A 20,702-nucleotide genomic window follows, 5' to 3' on the forward strand; every position below is an offset into this window, starting at 1 on the left:
GAGCACTCCTTTCTGCCTCCTTCTCTTTAGCAGCCCTGAGCAGACTGCCTGCTCTCTTTTTAAACCCCCGCACCTGGGCCTAATTTCCAATAACGCCCAGGTGCGGATAATAATTAACAATAAAACAATTAAACAATTAACAAAACAATAAAGCAACACAAAATCAAACCAGTGCATTTCTATAGCAGGGAGGTTTTAACCCCCTCCCTGCTGTTTCTCATAACCCGCTATTTTACAATATATATATATATATATATATATATATATATATATATATATATATATATATATATATATATATATATATATATATGTCTCAATCCTAAAATTGTAGGTGATGCAAAACTTTTGGCCATATCTGTAGAACTCTGGATGCATTTTGAATCAAAGAATTGTGAGAAGTAACAGATTATCGCCCGCATATCTATCACACTATAAAGTTGTTTTTGTTTTTTTTTCAGCCCACCCCAGTCACAAGTCACTTTAACAAGTGTATTCTAGAACTGATTGATGATTGGTCAGTAGCAATGCCTTCTGAAAGCCGTTTTCTTTATGCAGAGAGAGAGAGAGAGAGAGAGTAGTGCATGATTGACATTATTTAAAAAATATTGCCACAAGCCAGTTGCAAATGATAACAATCCTATTCATATTTGAAGACAATTGAGCATACAGGATTACTATTTTTTTGCAGAGAGTTGATTCATACCTGCCACCCTTAATTTCCCTGCACCGATGCTGACCTCGTCTTTATCAGCAGAAAAGAGCACCTTCCCACCATCACTAGAGAGCACTTCAAACCGTTTACATTGTGCTTCAACAGCCTGGGATCCTGCAGTCAAAAACAATGGCAAGGGGTTAAATACTTTATAAAATGAGGCAGGTTAGTCAAACATAATGGTGATTACGCTAATTTAAAACATTTGTAGTCTCAAAAGTGAAAACAAAAATGTAATAGTCTCCATATTTGTTTTTTGATCCCACAAAGATGCTGAGATAAAATGTTTAAAAACAAATATGGTGACCCTCAAAATTATTTTGTATTATTTTTTAAGTTATAAATAGTGACACTAAGAAATCATACAAATCATTAACATGGGACAAAACTATTTTGAGAAAACACAAACATTTTTTTCACAGCACATATTTAGAGAGAAGACAAATATACTCAGTAACTATGCTCCCCTTAAACTTTTTTATGCACTAAAACTAATGCTTTAAAAAAAAAGCTTGACAACTGTGATGCAAATTGATGAAATTAAGTTAATTCATGCGAGCAAACAAAAAAAAAAATACATTCGCTAGAGGTGGATAAAAATGTATCCTGTACGATGATGCGCACAAATGCAATGGAAGTACTTTCTGAGCTAATTTTCTGAGCTAGCGCGTACTTTCTTTCATTCATATGGTGGTATTTACGTGGTCAAAGCAGCACATCTCTACCAGGACTGGGCACTTAATTAAAACTTAATGACACATATCATATGTCAATCAAATCTACAGCTATGGCCAACACTGTATAATAACTGTAAAATACTGTATAATTTAAGGATTGAGACAATTAAAAAAAAAAAAAAACTACATTCATATAATTTAGATCTCTTATTTAACACCATTTAATTTAAAAAAAAAAGTGTTAGAAAGTTGACTTGTGTAACGTTAGAAAGCGGTACGTTGTCACATTGAAACTGGTACGCTGTCAGATTTCGGTACAGGTGCAATCAATTGCAATCTGATGGGTGTTTTCCTATTGTCAAACAGAGGTAAATTTACAATTAATTATACAGGTTCTTTTTGCAAACTTAAATTGGAATCAGACAATCAATTTCTCTAAAAAGGAAAAAAAAACTATTCACGACGAACAAGACAAAATGAGAAGTCCATCGCAAAGTTGCACAAGTAAAGAAATGTACAAGACCCAATATATTGCATATAATAGTCGCATACTATTTTCTTAATGGTGGAAAAATATGATAAATTACATTAACAATGATGTAAAAGACTGGAAAATATGATAAATTCAATTTAAAAAGATGTAAAAAACCAAAAACGTGCCATATTTGAATGGGCGCTTCCCTGCTTTCATAGCGGAAGTTGTTTAGGCATGCGTGACCAAGCACAGTGCGCTGCATACCACGCTGTACCGCGTACCTGAAAATCACACTACACCAGAACCCATAATAGAAGTACAGTATTTCATGTTACTTTTCGAAATGTCACATTTTTTAATTGTCAGTTTTTCATTAAGTATATGGAAAACTACAAAGCGGTGTGTAATTCAATATGTTAATATAACATTATTCAGCAACATTGGTTCATTATGTAGGGTGCTGGAAAACTTTTGGCCATAGTTGCAGGTTAGTCCTCATTATCGGTGTAACGTGTGCCGAGCAGTTAAACAAATTATCGGGATCATCTACTTGGTACACTACAATCAGGATTAAGCCCTGTCCACACTATGCCTTTAAACCATATTAGTTGCCTTTAAACTGGCCTAAAAGTGCTAAATATGGTTAGCGGTCACATTATGCAGCGTTTAATACCGTACTGTATCTGAGAACCGAACTCGAGACCACCTCAGGGGTAGTCTCGAGTTCGGGTTCTAATTAGATCACATCAGGTTCTGCGGTTTATCAGAAGTGTGGACGCTGTTATACCAAACTACATTTTTGTGTATCCTCCAGTATCCCAAAATGCTTTGTGATATGTTTGGCGAAATACTGGCACCTGAAGGACTTGCTATCAGTGTACACTTCACAATGGGTATTCATTTTTATGCTACAAATAATAATAATAAACTATCAGGACATCTCAACATTAAATTAGGTGCAGGCAAGATAAGAAGGTAAAACTTCAAGCCCTACTTGTGTGTGTGTGTGTGTGTGTGTGTGTGTGTGTGTGTGTTCACATTAACCTTTTCCAAAATATGAAGCATAACACATTATTTTAAAATAAAATACAGTGCATGCTGGTAGGAACTGTAACAAAACTATTCTAATAGTGTGTGGACGCATTAAGCCTGACTAAACATGAAACGGTACTTTAGTGTGGACACTTTGAGCTGGATTAATTAGAACGGTTTCTAGTTCGGTTGTTGAGATTGGTTATGAAGTGTGGACAGGGCCTAAGTTAGTACAGATTTTTCTATTCTGCATTTTAGTCCACTTGATATGGACTAAGGCCCTGTCCATATCATAACGTATCACAAAGCATGTTGGGATATTGGAGGATACACAAAAAATGTAGTTTGGTATTACATCATCCACACTTCTGATAAACCGCATTACCTCATGCAATTTAATTAGAACCGGACTCAAGACTACCTGAGTAGCACCGCGTAGTGTAGATGCAAACCGTATTTAGCACTTTTAAAGGCAACTAATATGGTTTAATTAAAGGTGTAGTGTGGACACTGGTACGCTGCTTCATATCTCGGTTTGTTGAAAGATGCTGAGCTCCAGTTAAGCTGACAGGCTGTGGATTGGTTGATGCAGCAGTTCCAGGTACAAGATTGGTTGTTTTCGTAGTTCCAAAGTATTTATTGGCTGGTTTTCATAGATAATACAATACATTTGTACCAACATTTGTAGTAAACTGCAAGCTAAGTTTCAACATAAATGTGCACCTTGTTCAACCGTGACCTCTGTACACCAGAAGCAGTTTTATTAGACAAGTATGTGTATGTAAATGTAAGTGTATTGATTTAGCAAACAAGCACAAAAAAGCCTTGCATGGTTTTTTGCCCCTCAAGTGTAAAGCTAAAAATTCTCTGACAGCACAGAAAATTCCGCGTTATTGCGCAGCAAGTGGATTCCTAGGATCCCTAGTGATTATACTGAATACTAGGTAGGATGACCATATGACATTTTTAAATAGAAGCTTGCTGAAGTTCAAACAGGGTGGGGCAACAGTGCCCCTCATAGATGACTGGTATGTTGTCCTACCTTTTATTAGCCCATCTGCATTTGGGGGAGGGCTGTCTCCTCCAAGCCTCAAACAACTGATTACGCTATTCAGTACAATAGTCTGTGGTCAGCCCCCATAACCTCATCTTCTTCCACTTCCTATTTACTAATGTAACATGTATTGCTTCTTTAATGTTGCTATCCAATAAATGTATGTTATCCCGATTCCAAGATAAAAACAGTGCTGAATAATAAGTCACAAATGATGCTTAATGAAAGTGTTCTATGGAAAATGATCATTTGATCTTCATTAACTAATAATACCAGAAACTAGAATATGTAATGTCTCTTTGATTTATGTATGCAACTTTAATAAGTCTGTAGTACTATGCTTCTTGATTTGGAAAAATAAAAACCCAGTGGGGTACACTTTGTTTAATTTTTTAATTGAACAATAGGGGCAAGGTATAGCAAGTCATAATAATAAACTCATAAAGAAAGTTTTCTCCTCCAGCTCTTTTCAATGTGAATGGAAAATCTATTGCAGAGTAAAAAAAAAAAAAAAATTATTAATAAGTCTGTCTTGCTTTACTGAGATTTTAAAGTACATTTTTGCCTGAGATCTGCTAAATTGCATCCAGTGGGGATAATCCTTCATATGATTAATGTGAAACTGCAAAAATGTGTGTACTTTTACAAGATAGAATATACTGTAGATACAAGTAGGTCTCAATTTTGAAGTGCAAAAGTAAAGGCATAATTTCAGGGGGGTTGGGCATAAAACATAATAACAATGTATGTATAAAACTAACAAGGAACAGCTTACTACAGGAATTAGCTTTGTTTCAAAATGTGGCTGTGCAAGGGACGTGAATGATTCACTTGGTAGTGAGCAGACAGACATAGGTTGATGCTGTCAACACCTCACAGGCACAAAAATTTATTTCACAGCAAATTATTGGTGTTGTTGTAGTTGCACCTGGCCACAGCTAGGGTACCAACAATGGTAAACCAAAGCGTACGGTAATATACACAGGTGTAAAATAAGGCATGGGTTTTCCCCACAAAACTGCACAAGTGTGTAAGAATGTGTTTGTTAACATTTATGTATTTAGACCTGGACTGTTAAAACATAAAGGGCCTCATTCACTAAACGGAGGTAAATGACCAGAATTACTGCGTGGCAGGGGAAAGCCACACCGTGCGCAAAAATGAAGCAGTGGTCGCTCTATTCACTAAGCTAATTATATGCACAAATAAAGCTAAATGATTAATTTGCAAGTTGTCATGTGCTCGAGGTTTACACACACTTTAATTTTGTATATAAGGATGCTTGAAAGAAAAGGTAAGTACGGTTCTGAGTTTGTCACAATGAGCGTGGGGGGGGGCCAGGTCTTGCTTGACCCAAAGACACACAGCGTCCTGCGAGACAAACCAAGCAGAGAAAGTAATTGTTAATGGAACATTTATGTTTAACTCTGCAAATCAAATAAATATTTGTTTGTTCAACTTGATCTTGCTCTAATTTATTTTGAAATATTAATCAAAAGTTAGTGAAGCACTCGCTCCTTCAATTAAAAGTTCACTATTTACATTTCAAAAAGTGTCTGGTGAAACATCACTTTTTTAATTTTAAAAAAGTGATGTTGTTTGATTACCTCTATTCTCTATACATTCATTTATTGGACTGTGACGGTAGCGGGCCCAGATGGCATCGGCAGGGACAGAGACTCAGAGACAAGGAAGCTGTAGTTTAAGCCCGGCTGCGCGTTTTAATAAACAAAATAAATAAAAGCACAAACAAAAAGGCACATGGGCCACAACAAAGGTTTAAACAAAAACAAAACTTTTCAAGCTGGGCAGAGCCTTCACTGAACTTACAAAAGTAACACACAATGTTCACTCACCCAAAACTCCTCCACCCAGACAAAGATTTCTCCTTCCTTATATGCCATGTGGCCATATTCTCACATTTATTTTGGCAGGGATAGGAAATTAACCCCATCCCTGCCAATCACCACCAAAATTCCACACAACACTATTTACATACCATCCCTGCCACATGGACCTTTACAGTTTCCATAATTTTCTTTTGTATATTATAAAGCTATTTAAAGCATAGCCTACTTAAATATCACACATACATGGTGACTATATAAATATATTAACAGCCAAAATTGTTGCATAGGACAAGCAGACAACCAGCTACATATACACCTGCCTCGTAATCGTCATATATCCCAGACTGTCTGAGGATGTATGAGCCGTGTGCTGTGCCAGGTTAGCTGGCGACCATATTAAGAATCCTCAATTTCATATCACACACCATTTGTACATTAATGGAGTGGTAATGCTTCCTATTACGAAAGATATGTTCTATATCCTGGGGTGGTGACAGTGCTACATGGGTGCAATCAATATTTGGAAAGCCAGACACTTCGTAAAAGGCCACTTTTATATCATGGAGAGCATCTGTCTCTCTGGGATAATAGATATAATTCCCTGTGTGTTTCAACAGGGCCTTCAATACCTGCTGTAAACACTGGAAAATGTGGGTTAGACTTGGCACTGCATGACTCCAATCTCCTAGTGCCATGAAACCGCCATTTTATTTAAAAATAACTAAATAAATAAATAGAAAACCTCATCAGAAAACTAATTTTATATTTACATCATATTCCCCTACTGCTAACTCCAGTCTGTGATTCAAGCAGTACCAAACAATGATATCAGGATATTTTTCAGTGATTTTCTGAGCTACGCCGGATTTTCTGCTAAGCATGACACTTGTAAATGCCACCAGGTGTTGTTTCATATAGTTATCACAGAATCCGTATTTATCCAAACACTTAAACATTTGCTCAAACACAGTGTCAGCTTTTTGATCTGCTAATTCAATTAGATCGAGGAACATGAAATGATGCTCCTCGTTTTTGTCACTTTCGCACTTCAGATAAACAATAAGTGCTGACTTGCTACTCAGACTTGTTGATTCGTTAATGACCACAGAAATTGTGCAATTGTTATGGACAAGATGCTGACAGATTTTCTTTGTCATTTCAGAAGCTACTTGGTCTGTTATTTTCGTAGCACTGTAGCTAGAATGCAAGCCAATTCCAATATCAACGCCGTTAATCTCCTGAATCTCTAATAAGATGAAGTGGTCAGAGAAGGGCCTACCAGTTTTGACCCCACCGCTGAGCAAGCAACTCGTGGCAGCAGCAGAGAGAAAGAGAGAGGGACACAGAGGCAGCCTGACGAAGAAGGAGGATGCTGGGGTAAGCCAGGTCCCCAGGGGGAAGTTGTAACAGCGGTGAAGGCAGTGATACTTCCCAGTTTTAATGGCTCCAGTAGCTGTGAAGCCTTTCAGAATCTTATTTACATCTAGTTCTCTGGTAAGGTCTTGGTGAACATTAAGGACAGCAACATGGTTCAGTCTCACCTGTCCCATTGATGACAGTAGATAGTTCTTAAGTCTTCTGAGTAAGAATGAGCATTCCGCAGCGCAGGATAACATAGACACAGTGAAGAGGATTCCTATAAATTGTCATTACTCCAGTAGCATATTCTGCATATGTTCATTCCCTTCAGTTTTCAGTTTTTAGAAATGCGACGACTTCATGAACACTGGAAACTGGAATATTTTTCTGCAGTTATATTTAAAAACATGTCTCGGTGAAGTTTTAATCTCTGCACATCTAAGTCATTTGCATAAAAGTCAGTTACTTGCTCGACTTTAACCATCTCTCTGCCATTTGCAAATTGTTCCATTTGTGTCAAATGCTCCTGAACAACAGACTCGAATCTTAAATTAAGACTAGTCTTGACATGATCAAAAACCTCATTGTACAATTTTCATGCACATTCTCTGGGTTTGCAAAAACATGGGGACTGCTTCCTTCATCAATTCGCCTATGTGCTTTTCTGCATGAGGCAGGCAGGGCTCTTCAAGATTTAACATTTTTGCCATGGTACAGGCTTCTTTCCATAGATCCTCGAAACCATTTTCTCTAACACTTTCATTGTCTTGTTTAAAGAAAAAGTCATTCTCTGCGCTTCTTGAAAATGCAGACTGCTCTTCTCCAGACTCATGTTAACTGATCATGTAAAATAAGTAGAAGCAGCTGCAGAGTGAAAAAGGTATCAAACTTCCAAAGTAGAGTAACAAATCCATGTGCTTTTGCCCCAGTATCAGAGAAATCAGTTCTGTCAAAAATGTCAGCAGTGTAGCATCGTTCGAAGCAACTGATCTCAGGAATGTTGCGCATAGACAGAAAGGGCGAAGACGTTGTTCAGGAACTTCCTCTTCTTGCAAGGTTTCAAAGCTAGCAAGCTTCTTTGGAGAGCTTCTGATGCAACCTATCAACTCCCACATTAGAGATAAGAATTTCCGAACAGGCTGTATATGTTGCATCACATCTTGCACAACCAAGTTGAGTGAGTGTGCCATACAGTGCACACACACAGCTCTTGGTTCTTCAAGCTTGATCCCAGCTTGCACTCCAGATAGTACACCCCTGACATTCCATATTGATTTTAAATATCATAACACTGACCTTGACATTATCTGATGTCAAAATTGAACCGTAACTGTGCATCCTTTAGAATGGTAAATAACATATTAGTATCGGTCAGAGGTAAAATCCTCAAAAAAGCTCATCAACTGAAAAATCTTCTTTAACAATCCTGAAGCAGATGGTTACTTGCTATTTTACAGAACTGTCTGTTGTTTCATCAGTTATAAGTGCATAGTAAACACAAGGCACCTCGTCTGACATCAGAGTGAGTATTTTGTTGATAATTTCATGAGACATTCATTTGCAGGAGCACGGTGTACAGATGACTTTTCGTGGGATGAAAACCTTTCTAAAGCTTGGTTCCATGAGCAAAAAACGTTATTCACAAAAGCCACTAACGATATTTTGTCCCTACTTGTAGATGGGAGGGGATGTCCGGCAGTAGCAGCTTTGCAGCACACAGAGCAAAATACACAATCCTTCACAATATCATATTCAATCCATTTATAGAGTCCCACAGCTTTCATGAAATGATCTCCCTTTCCCTCGTTTTTCTTTTGTGTTTTTTCTGCTCTCATTAATATCCAACCTAGTAGATTCAGCAGTTGGCTCTTCACTTCTGGCTGCAGATTCTACTATACTTGCTGAAGCGCTTTTGGTTCCTGCAGTTCTCCCACTGTTGATTTTAAACACAAATGTATCCATCTTGTTTCACAGATTACTGTACATCGCCTCACCATGAATCGCGGTGTACTGGTCTAATTCCGCTTTCCGGTTTGACACTGTGCAGCCACGTAAATGTACTACTCCCACCTAACGTTACCATTTTAAAAGCTTGATTTAAGGGCAACGTTTTTAACATGACAGATCATTAATCACATTTTTCACATAAAACATCACATGACATCCAAGCGCATATGCACTGAGTTGTAAATGCACTGACTGCACCAAGCACTGTGCGCACTAAATTACACTGCCTTGCACCGAGTAGCACGTGAACCGGAGTGCTATGCGCACCGAGTGCACCGAGCAATGTGCACCCCAAACACACCGAGCACCGCACACACCGAGCGCACCGAGCACCGTGTGCACCGGGTATCGTATGCACGGAGCACCGTGCGCAACGAGTGCACTGAGCACCGTGCGCACCGCGTGCACCGAGCACCGTGTGCATCAGGGTAACGTATGCACCGAGGCGCTATGCGCACTGAGGGCACGGAGCACTGCGCAACGAGTGCACTACGCACCATGCGCACCGTGTGCACCAAGCACTGAGTGCACCGAAGTACCGAAGCACCAGGGGAGCAGCTGAAGCAGAGGTGCCTACCCTAACCGTGTGTAGTCACACACCTGGTCAGTGTGTAGCATATATCAGGGGACACACAGGCCAAAGCCGCGGCAGCCGAATCTGTGGACGGAGTACAATAAACAATACAAACAATAATAGTGGGAAACACACTGCTGCTGTTGTTCGATTTTTTTTTTTTTTTGAAGGCCCAACGCACTGAGGTTGGTGGGCCGAGGCAGCCGGCGCGGTCTACTCTACTGCAGAGCTAGTAAAAATACAGCCCCACAAGGCCTGCTGTTTTTCTTTTGTTTTGTTTTTTTCTTCACCTCACTGTAGCACAGCACAGGCAAGCGGGAGTACCGTGTGTGCACTGCAGATGTGCCAGCAAGGTATTTAGTCAACAACAAATATATATTTGTATATATTTAAACTGCTACAGCAGCCAGCAGAGTCGTTCAACAGCGGGGGTAAGACGAAGCTCAAAGCTCTTTTTCAAAAAACGCTCAGATACCAACACAGAGGGTCTTACCTTACCGTCTTGAGAGGCAAAAAGAGAAATGGCTTCTGTGGAATGACGGTTTTAACCCCTCGTTAGGCGGGACCGAGGATGTCATCCAGGAAGGGGCCTATCGGCAGCTCTGGTATAGAGAGCTCATTGAATACCTACCAATAGGCAGGCATATCCCATACATAATGTTTTGGTGGTTGTCTTCGAATTGAAAGGGAACCATATCACCTTTTCAAACCAATGCCGACCAGTTGTGAATATATTCACAACCTTTGCTTTAATTGTGAATTATAATAAATAATTTGTGAAAAATCTATAGACTATCCCTTATGGTATGTATAGTAAACCAGGGTGAATGAATAAGCTTTATATTACTTACTAGCAACCATATCACCTAGACTTTTCAAACCAATTTTATTGTAAAGCTGACTAGTTATGAATATATTTGGGTGTTACTGCCTGTTGGCCCTTATAAAAGTTTACCATAGTAAAAGCATAGCAAAGTAGCATTGGCTACAATTTAAAATACCTTACATTTGCAAACTTTGCCATATCTAATTTTGAAATAATTAGGGTATGACTGTCACATTTTACATGGAAAATGTATTCCTCATAAAAAATAGCCCAAGTCAAAATCAAGATGAAAATTAACAAGTGAACCTACAACTGTTTTTATTCAATTGATGTAAAAAATAAATAAATTGCATAAACCAGTGTTCCATTTCAGTCTTTTCTCTTCTGAGGTTTGCAATTCATTTTAAAACTTTAACTGGTGTAATGTACATTATTCTAGTAGTGTGTATAATTGTACTATTATATGCCAGTATACAGAATTATGTTGATTTTCTTTTTATTTTACTGTAATTTGCAGGGAGAGGAGACAGTTAGGAAGTCAGCATTTGAAGAAGCAATACAAAATATAAGTGGAGTGTAGATTTCAAAGGGCAAGGTGGAATAAAAAAACAAATCAGACTATAAAAGCAAGATTAGTAATGGAAAGGTAATTCAGAAAAAAATTATAGGATAGTAAAATTGATCCAATAAGAAAACGACCATCACTGCTTGATTATGGATTTCACAAAAAGAAAAAGAAAAAGCATAATGGACAAGCACCTATTGAAACAACAGATGCTTTGAGCCTTTTTTTTAGAATGGCTCAGGATGCAAATATAGCCTTCATCCATGTATTTGTATATATATATAGAGAGGTTGGCACATATATTAATGTTTTAAGTGCATGATATATATTTAAATACTGTATAGTACACATACATTTATTAGTCCCTTCAGATCTGTGTAACTTGTGTAACCTTTTTCAGTACTGAAAACATCGAAATAAAAATAATACTACTCCTAATAATAATAAATCTATGTTTGAATAGTCATGTTAAATGCAGTTCATGCTGCTTGATTCTTTGCGACATGTATTGGCCATATTCCGCTTTTGTTGTTGTATATGGAAAGAGTATCTTACTGCTCCTTCTCTTTCTCTCGCTTTTCCTGTGTATCCCTTTTTGTCACATCCGTTTTTTTCTAACTTTATTGCTCACCGGTCTCTCTATGGCAAACACAATAGTTCAATACTAAACTTAAAGGTGCAGTCCTCAAAATCCGAACTGATAAATAAATGTAAATATTTCAGGTCTTAGATTAACATGGCGTCCAAGCAAAGCATTGTGTGGAATTTCTTTATCAAGCAGGAGAAAATGGAATTTGCAAACTCTGCCAAGGCAATATTCATTCAAAGGAGGAAGCATAGCACTAATGTGTTCCACAAATATTTTTATTTAACCCAAAACAAAATAGGTACATGTTTCGTAAGTGCGTGAGTAATGTTTTTCTCCTACCGATTTAATTTTGTACTTTGCACCTTATGCATTTTGGAGTGCGTATGCTTTTTCTTAGTAAATATACTTCATTAAAATAAAATGTTTACTGTTTTCTGGGGTACATCGCTCACAATACTTTTGTTATTTGTTTATTTATTTTTAAATAAATGCTACTTATTTTATCTTTTTGGTAAGAAACTATATCTGCGCAATAACTATAGATAGCGCATTCCGTATTGGAAGCCAGATGGTTATTATTGTTTTTAATGGATAATTAAGAGTTATCACTGACATAAACCTAACAGGATATTGTTATGTTGTTTTCTTTTCGATTTAGTTTCTGAGAATAGTCACCAGTTATTATTATTGAGGTGTACTTGCCGTTAATGCAAAGGTGGTTTTAACGTTGTCTTTATTACGCCGGCCCGTGCTTACAACTGCATTGTCATATTTTTTACATTTTCTTTAAATTCTTAAATTAATAATCGATACCCGAGGATTCAAAAGAGAACTGGGTCGGGTAATTTATAACCCGACGGGTACCTGGGTTTTTGGGTACCTAAGCTGATCTCTAATATATATAAACATACAGTAGTACCAGAGCTAGGACTATCAATCATGCAATTGTAACTTTATATACAGAATGTACAGGTTAACAATATTTGAAACAGATTATTTAGTTGTTCAATGATTTTAGTTAAATAAAAAATACCTGGCCTCTATATTATACCAGTGGTTTGAAGTTTACAACTGTCTTTTTATTACCTCATTAAAGTTAGTGTATTATAGTAGCACAAGTTCACTTTTCATTTTTATGGCCTTAATTCAAATGTAGAGTGGCAGGGTCTTTCTCAAATTAATAAATGTCATAGAAAAAAAAGAGCCAACAATAAAATCTTAGTGCCCTCTCAAGGACTGGTTATAGTCCCAGTTGCTATAGCTAATTTAATTGTGCTGAGCAACTAGCTGAAAGTCATGACACACAAGCACAGTCTTTGCTTATTACCAGTAAATGTGATCTGAACATTAGAGGTCATACTTTGCATTTCACAGAAAAAGAAAAAAATATTGTCAGTAATAATTAGCATTCTCTGGGTTATCTGCTATCAGAACAAATGTGTTGAATGACTTGTTTTAAGTGTTACAGTAAAGTCATACCTTTTGGGCACACTACTCGGTAGCATTAGTGTCTTTGAATAGGATGCCCTGTATTTTCAAACACTGTGACTGTTATTGCTCCAAGCAAAAAAAATAAAAAATAAAAAAAAAAATATATATATATATATATATATATATATATATATATAAAGGAACTCACAAAATCAAAAAAGGAATTAATGAAAAACATTTATGGAGTGCTGTATTTATTCCACAAATGAGAATGGCCGAATACCCAACAAGTTGTGTATTGCCATCCTATTACATGAAATAAACACAGCATACTATGTATTCTGTTAAAATAACAAGTAAAATGTGTGTGGAAAACAAACTGGGGCATTAATCACCCCCACTCGACCTCCTCGCTCCTCCTGCACTAGAAGACTGGCTGTACCTCCTCTACGCTCCCCTGCCTCCAGAGCCCGCTCCTTCTCCACCCTCGCCCCGCAGTGGTGGAATGACCTTCCTACAGATGTCAGGACTGCCCAGTCCCTGACCACCTTCCGGCGCCTCCTCGAGACTCACCTCTTCAGACAGCACCTGTAGAACTCCTCTTTTTTTCCCTATGGACACATCCTTAAATGCGCTTTACTTGCTCTTATCTGCCCCCTATTTTACTGCATTTAATCCTGTACTTTAGAGTACTGTAATCTGTCAAGTGTTATTTAATCTGTAGTATTTTGTATTTAATTATATCCTGATGTAACTATCACTGACACTTATCTGCTCCGTTACGGAATTGTATTTTGTCATACTTGTACTTCCTAGAACCAAAGTCATTGTATTTATCTTGCTCTTAATTGTATTATTACTTGTACTGTGATTCTTGAAATGTATTTTTGTTTACGACTGTAAATCGCCCTGGACAGGGGCGTCTGCTAAGAAATAAATAATAACATTATTCATTTTTTCTTTTTGCATGTTCAGCCGTATGCAAAACATGATGTATTTAAAGAAGTGGATTCGTCCCTCTTTTGAGGACTTGAGCATATGTTTAAAAAATACAAACATACTTTAAAAAAATCAATGCATTGCTTTTTTTTTTTTTTTTACTTTTTATCTGGAAATAAATGTTATTCCATTTTGTATTTTAAAAAGTGCTGTTTGATCCTCTCAGGTTTTACTCCATCATACAAGTCAGACTCAGAGTCGAGATAATCTCTTATTCATGATATTCAAAACCGAGAATCCGCAATGTGATGATTTATTGATTTGCAATTGAACAAACGATTGAATGATTTTTCCAGAGATCTCATCCGTGGGTGCTCGACAGCTACCTGCATGAGGCCGGCTAGGAAACACGAACGATATCATGCATCCTAGTGCCGCAGATAGGAAGCGGCACTCAGGGTCACCTCCTCCCAGGGCAAAGCACGCTGCAAGGTTGTGGCAGGGGAGGAGGAGGCCAAAACAAAAGAAACGACATGAGTGAAAGCCACATGGAGCCTTTATGGTGGTTGGTGATGACATGTTTGTTAGGGGCAGATTCTTCTTTACAGAAAAGTAACAACGTTTTCAAGAAAATGAAAGCTTGATTATCTTGGATAACGGAATGTTTGGTTTGGTGATTGTAAAAGAAGTGTTTTGCATTAGCTAAGTATTGGGTCAGTATTGGGATACAATGTTTGTGTTTATCCAACAGTGCACAAAGCCAATGTTAATCACCTAAAATGATTTTGTAAAGTTTCAAGGGCCCCGAGAGTTTCATTGTCGTCACTTAAAAAACTTTAGAGTGCACAATTATCTATTTTTATATATTTTTTGTAGAAGTAAAATCTTACTGCAATTACCCACAACAGCTCAAGAGAACTGATGGTCAATGAGCATCCTCCAATCCTACAAAAATATGCTTTTTACAAAGAATGTTGGTTAGCTATCGGCCTCTGGAAGAGCCCTGTATGTTTCCTCTTGACCTCACTTTACAGCATTGAGGAGAAACAGTGCCATATGATTTTCCCTCCATAACCCGTGGGAGCGCCAGCACCAATGCACCCTGTGGAATCTCCAGCTAAGGCTGTAAACTTTGCAGAGAGGACGTTCCCCTTACTGTACGACTCCCTGTGCTCATCACATGTTTACCAAGCTAGCCACTCTGAGACTGTTCACTGCCGTCATTTTAACCATGCCAGATACTTCCTTATAAAAGTCTACCACTGTATTTTTTTCAGTTTTCCCATGCTTTTCCCATGGTTACACTATGCATTTACCATAGTTTACCCTGGTTTGCCATGATTATTAATATTCTGTACCATACCTTTACAATGCTTACCTATGCTTTACCATGCTTTCACTGTGCTTTATTAGACTTTGCTATGCTTTACTATGATAAACAATTATAAAACAAACCCTTACCCTGCATGGTTATATATATATTGTGCTGTACCTCTGATTTAATGCTGCCTCTAATATATATATTTTGCTCCCAACTATATTCAGTCTCCATTATAACAGCATGTATGGGACCTGAGGATAGGTATAATAATGCAATAGACTGAATTTTATTCCTTCATAGATAAAATTATGCTCCGACCTGGGAGATAGAACCATCCTGTGTTCACGGAAATAACTGAGAAATGTAATAGAAAGAAAATATATGTAATAGTTATGCTTGTTTACTGTTACACAAAGCTTCAACAAAGCAACATTAATTGCTACTATGTCAAGTTCCATTTATAATGAAGAAAATAGTCATCTTTGTTGAAATATATCACCCAGCCATTAGGTAGGAGAACACCTATTAAAAAAATGAACTCACCGACTATAAGTTGTCCAGTGAGCTGCCCGAGCTCATTTCTTGCATTCACAGTCACATTTCTGTCAGACTGCAAGATCAGTGGACTGTCCTGAGAAAGAAGCACCAAGAAAGAGAAAAGGGAGGTGGGGGAGAAAGAGGAAATGATAAGCCAGTTCATTAAAATCAACCATTCTAGCTTTTCAAACTTGTTTCTGTTCTAATGTGGCAGATAGCAGTAAAATGCAGTAGACCATGTTCTCCTTTACATAATGTGCAGGCCTGTGATGTGAAGTGGACAACTGCTGTAAATGCTGATCTGAACTGGGATTCCAACATATTTAAATATGTAAATATGAGGTAATAACATTATTTGCTGCAATGTTAAATTATTGAAAACAGTTAATTAGTGAAGGGTCCTTGTACAGTAATATATTGTACCTGTATAATAACTGCCAACACCGCCTAACAGTAAATTACCAGAGTCTGAACATTACATTTGATTGTATGTAGTATTTATGCATATCCTTTTATAAAACAGGGTTCTGATTTTAGGGTTAATAAACTGACATAAAGCCCAACATCTTACAATTTGGCAGTTATGTCAATGCTCTGGTAATAAGCATGTACATCTTCCTGAAGCTACTGGAGTACAATAGATAATGAGTGGAAAGGTCACACATGATGCGGGCAGCAGTGTGGAGTAGTGGTTAGGGCTCTGGACTCTTGACCGGAGGGTCGTGGGTTCAGTCCCAGGTGGGGGGCACTGCTGCTGTACCCTTGAGCAAGGTACTTTACCTAGATTGCTCCAGTAAAAACCCAACTGTATAAATGGGTAATTGTATGTAAAAATAATGTGATATCTTGTAACAATTGTAAGTCGCCCTGGATAAGGGCGTCGGCTAAGAAATAAATAATAATAATAATTAACAGTCGGCTTTATGTCTTTGAAAATGGAGTAAAATGAAATATAATAATAATAATAATAAACTGACAGGTGAAACCCATTTAGCTACTGAACAATAAATAGGGGATTTTTCAGGCAATAAAAGTGCCAGTTTCAGCTGCAGCATGTCACAACATATCACAATATATGTATATATATATTCATGACTTAAATTGTATTATAATGAGTTCCCACCAACTAACAGCAAAGCTCCTTGTAACTTTGCATGCACATTGAGAACTGAAATCTGCATGTACTGTACATGGTTGAAAATTCTGAAACAAGGTAACTTTTACAACTTATCCTTGTTACAACTAGCACTGGCTTGCCCATACAATTGCAAGGCCTGTATTGAAAAATAAGTGATATGTAAATTGGACGCCTTAATTTGAATCCAAAAGTAATTTGGGCATGTTCTTATATAGAGCAATAGGGTTGGAGTTTCAGATTGCGTTTATTAAGCATTTATTTCAAAGGACTTGATTCCTGCCGCATGCAAATGTAGAAGCGAGTCCCTCCAGAGAAGAGATGGCATACATTAAGAGGAAATGTGGGATGTGGTGGCTGCTTTGTTTACAGAAAAAAAGCTCAAAGAGCATGGAGCTTCAAATGTAATTTAAATTGCTTTATATGCATATTATGTGGTTCTGAGTTACGTTGCTCTAATTCTGCCTTTATTGCCTTTAAGCTTGTCAGGAGAATCCTAATGCTAGAACTGAACCAACTCCTTCACACCTTTGAAATCATATCACAACAGCTATGCTTACAACAAAAATAGAGGTTGCACACTATTACCACTTTCACACACAAATACCGCCACCGTGCCATCTCAGAGATGTTTAAAACATTCTTTAAAATACCCAGTCACACAGCACGAAATTGCGCAATCTATGGCGGTATAATACTGTCATTACCCTTTACAACTTTCAAACCTGTCAGTCAACAGATTGTTTTCATGGCAACGGAAACAAAACAAATAAGCAGAATATCATGGGTAAGCTACTTCTATATATATATATATATATATATATATATATATATCTATATATATATATATATATATATATATATATAATTTTTGGCGCTGGAGAACTGTAGCGTACTGGAAACTTCCCTGTGCTCACTTTGTCCTCTCTATTAATAATATATATATATATATATATATATATATATATATATATATATATATATATATAATGTATATACATGGAAAATTAAAGTGGGGACGCATTATTAATATTTTCATTCAGCCGTGTGATACCAACTACAGTGTATTAAAAGTTGTAGGCTTGTCGACCATAAAAAAAATAGTTCTACCTATTGCATATACTGTCAACAGCAACAATAAATTGCAGATGCGTTGTTTATGTATATTATATATATATATTTTTTTAACAGCCTGTTGTGTCTGTTGCTCGCTGTGCTAGGCCCCGATCACATGAACTGAATTTGCACAAGGTCTGTGCCCACAAAAGTGGCACATCTGTTTAGTAGCTGTCACTCCTTAGAATTGTAAAGTTAACAATTCCTTAATTTCTTCTGGTCTCCAATTACTACCTCATTCTTGACCATCCATTGTATTTGAAAAAAATGAAAGCGTGTAACACTGACCATAAAAATACCCAACAGGTCTGGTGTACAGTTATGCTGGTTCAGTGCCGTCTCTGAACCACCTTGCGAGGTGGTTTAGAGACGGCATAAAATATGACGGTTCTATGGCAGTATAGGCAATTCACACAGACCTATAAGCCGCTTCAGTGCCGGTTCTGAACCGTCACAACTCCTCTGTGTGAAAGCACCTTATGAAAAAAAAAAAAAAAAAAACAACAAAACATGTGGCCCTTACCATTTTTGTGCCCTTCTATTTATAATAAACTTGTGCTGTGCCAATGGGTGCCATTTTATGGTAAGTAAAAATTAAATAACATTTGAAGCTACTTTCCCTTTGGTTTCCAATACAAGACATTTTACCACTAAGTTAGCTAGAAAGTCTGTTATTTGTGTCACAACAAAGTGCATTCCACCTTGAAGGACATTGTATTTAGATACATTAGCTTGTGGTTCATAGCAAGACCACCAGCAAGGCATGTAAACTAATGAGTGTTTTGCTTTTATAGTTTAATATAGTCACTTGCCATTTAACACCACTGTACAGTATGCACTTATGGATACATACTGTGGGAGAAATTCGTAGTTGTAATTGAAAGTACTTTGTAAAATGACATTTCAATTCTTAAACCATGAGACTTGAGATGCTGTTATGTTAATTACTTAGGGGATATGCCTGCCCATTGGCTGGTATTCACTGAGCTCTTCATATCAGAGCTGCCGACAGGCCCCTTCCTGGAGTGCCGCCCTCGGTCCCGCCCAACGAGGGATTAAACAGTCAACTCACGGAAGCCATGATCTCTTTTGCCTCTCAGATTTTCTCATGTGTGCCAATTTTTGGTTCAATCGGACTAGCGGTTTGGGAGAAGAAGATCTTTGTAGTTTGTGATTATGACGTCATGCAGCATGGCTGTCATACCACACAACCTATCAGCTTGTTACGAACACCAGTTAATCTTGGACTATCCCTCAACAACTATACCAATTATCAGCACTCTGCAATAAGTGGTTTGCGAAAGACGAATTTTTACATTTAAGCAAAATGTTTTTTTTCAATCCAATGTGGCAGCCAAACCATGTGACCTTCGACATATGTTCAATTAACATTTTCCATCTTCCCATAAGCATCTACCATCCTACTGAATTTCGTCAGTTTTCGAGCAAGTTTTGGCAGAAAGAATACTAACTAGAGTTGCCAGCAACTTTACGGCTTCCAGTACCAGTACCAGAAACAGTACCAAACACTTTAGCAAATAGTGCAGAATGCCAGTACCAGTATCAAACACTTAGCAAATAGTGCAGAATGCCATTTTTACATAGTAACCATGACCCTATGTGCACTGTATAAGGAGTTATAAGCCAGTTTTACATTTGACCTTTAGGAAAGGTCAGAGGTCACGGGCAATGGCAAAACATGTGACCTATGACATATGTTCAATTAACATCTACCAACTTTCCATAAGCATCTACCATCCTACTGAATTTCGTCAGTTCGAGAAATTTAGGTGGAAAGAAGAAGAAGAAGAAGAAGAAGAAGAAGAAGAAGAAGAATAGGCTTCCCAGCCCTATGGGCCGGGAAGCCTAATAATAATAATATTTAAGTTATATTAACTAACCCTTAAAAAGGAAATGTTTAATATATTAGAAAGCTACTTGTTAACAGTTAATAAAACATTACCCCTTAAAATCTAGCATGATTAAGAGTAACACCTTTATAAATGGCTTTTTATTAAAAGAAATATAGCGCTTTTTATTCATGCTGATATATTTCAGTCGCCATTGTATTTGATAATAAGTAAATAGCTAAGTAAAGTCTTCTTTTTAGGGTAGCTAATTGCTGATCCAGGAGACACAGCCAAAAGCTTCTGCAAATACTGCAGAGTCTCAATAAGACATGCATAAAACAACAAAACATATTAACAATGCTACTCGGAACAAAAAGAGAAGGGCAGAATTGAAACAAGCGTTTCTACTGGCAAATCACACTGCCATTTCCACTGTGGATTGCTTGTCTGAGATTGTCAAAGACATTGTAAATGACACAAACTGCACCGATCTCAAAGACATCCAGCTGCACAGACGTAGTGCACAGCAGTGATAAACTCAGTCCTGGGGGCCATGTTATTTTTTTATTATGGTTTCTTTCAGGAAGAAGTAGGCGGGTTTTTGTAAAAATAGTTGGCAACCCTGGTCAGCTGTCCTTCATTATAAATGC

The 20,702-nt window shown here is 37.4% G+C and overlaps 1 protein-coding gene across 1 annotated transcript in view; it reads right to left on the reverse strand.

Moving 5' to 3' along the window:
* Positions 1–20,702, reverse strand: part of LOC117421416 (zeta-sarcoglycan-like) — a 249,361-nt gene that overhangs the window by 36,446 nt on the left and 192,213 nt on the right. Inside the window, exons 4-5 of the mRNA XM_059026893.1 lie at positions 15,958–16,045; positions 707–829 (exon numbers count right to left, since the gene is read on the reverse strand). Coding sequence (XP_058882876.1) covers positions 707–829; positions 15,958–16,045 — 211 coding nt within the window. The remainder of the gene's footprint in view (positions 1–706; positions 830–15,957; positions 16,046–20,702) is intronic.

Source organism: Acipenser ruthenus, chromosome 1 (genome assembly GCF_902713425.1).
Source record: "Acipenser ruthenus chromosome 1, fAciRut3.2 maternal haplotype, whole genome shotgun sequence".
Taxonomy (NCBI): domain Eukaryota; kingdom Metazoa; phylum Chordata; class Actinopteri; order Acipenseriformes; family Acipenseridae; genus Acipenser; species Acipenser ruthenus.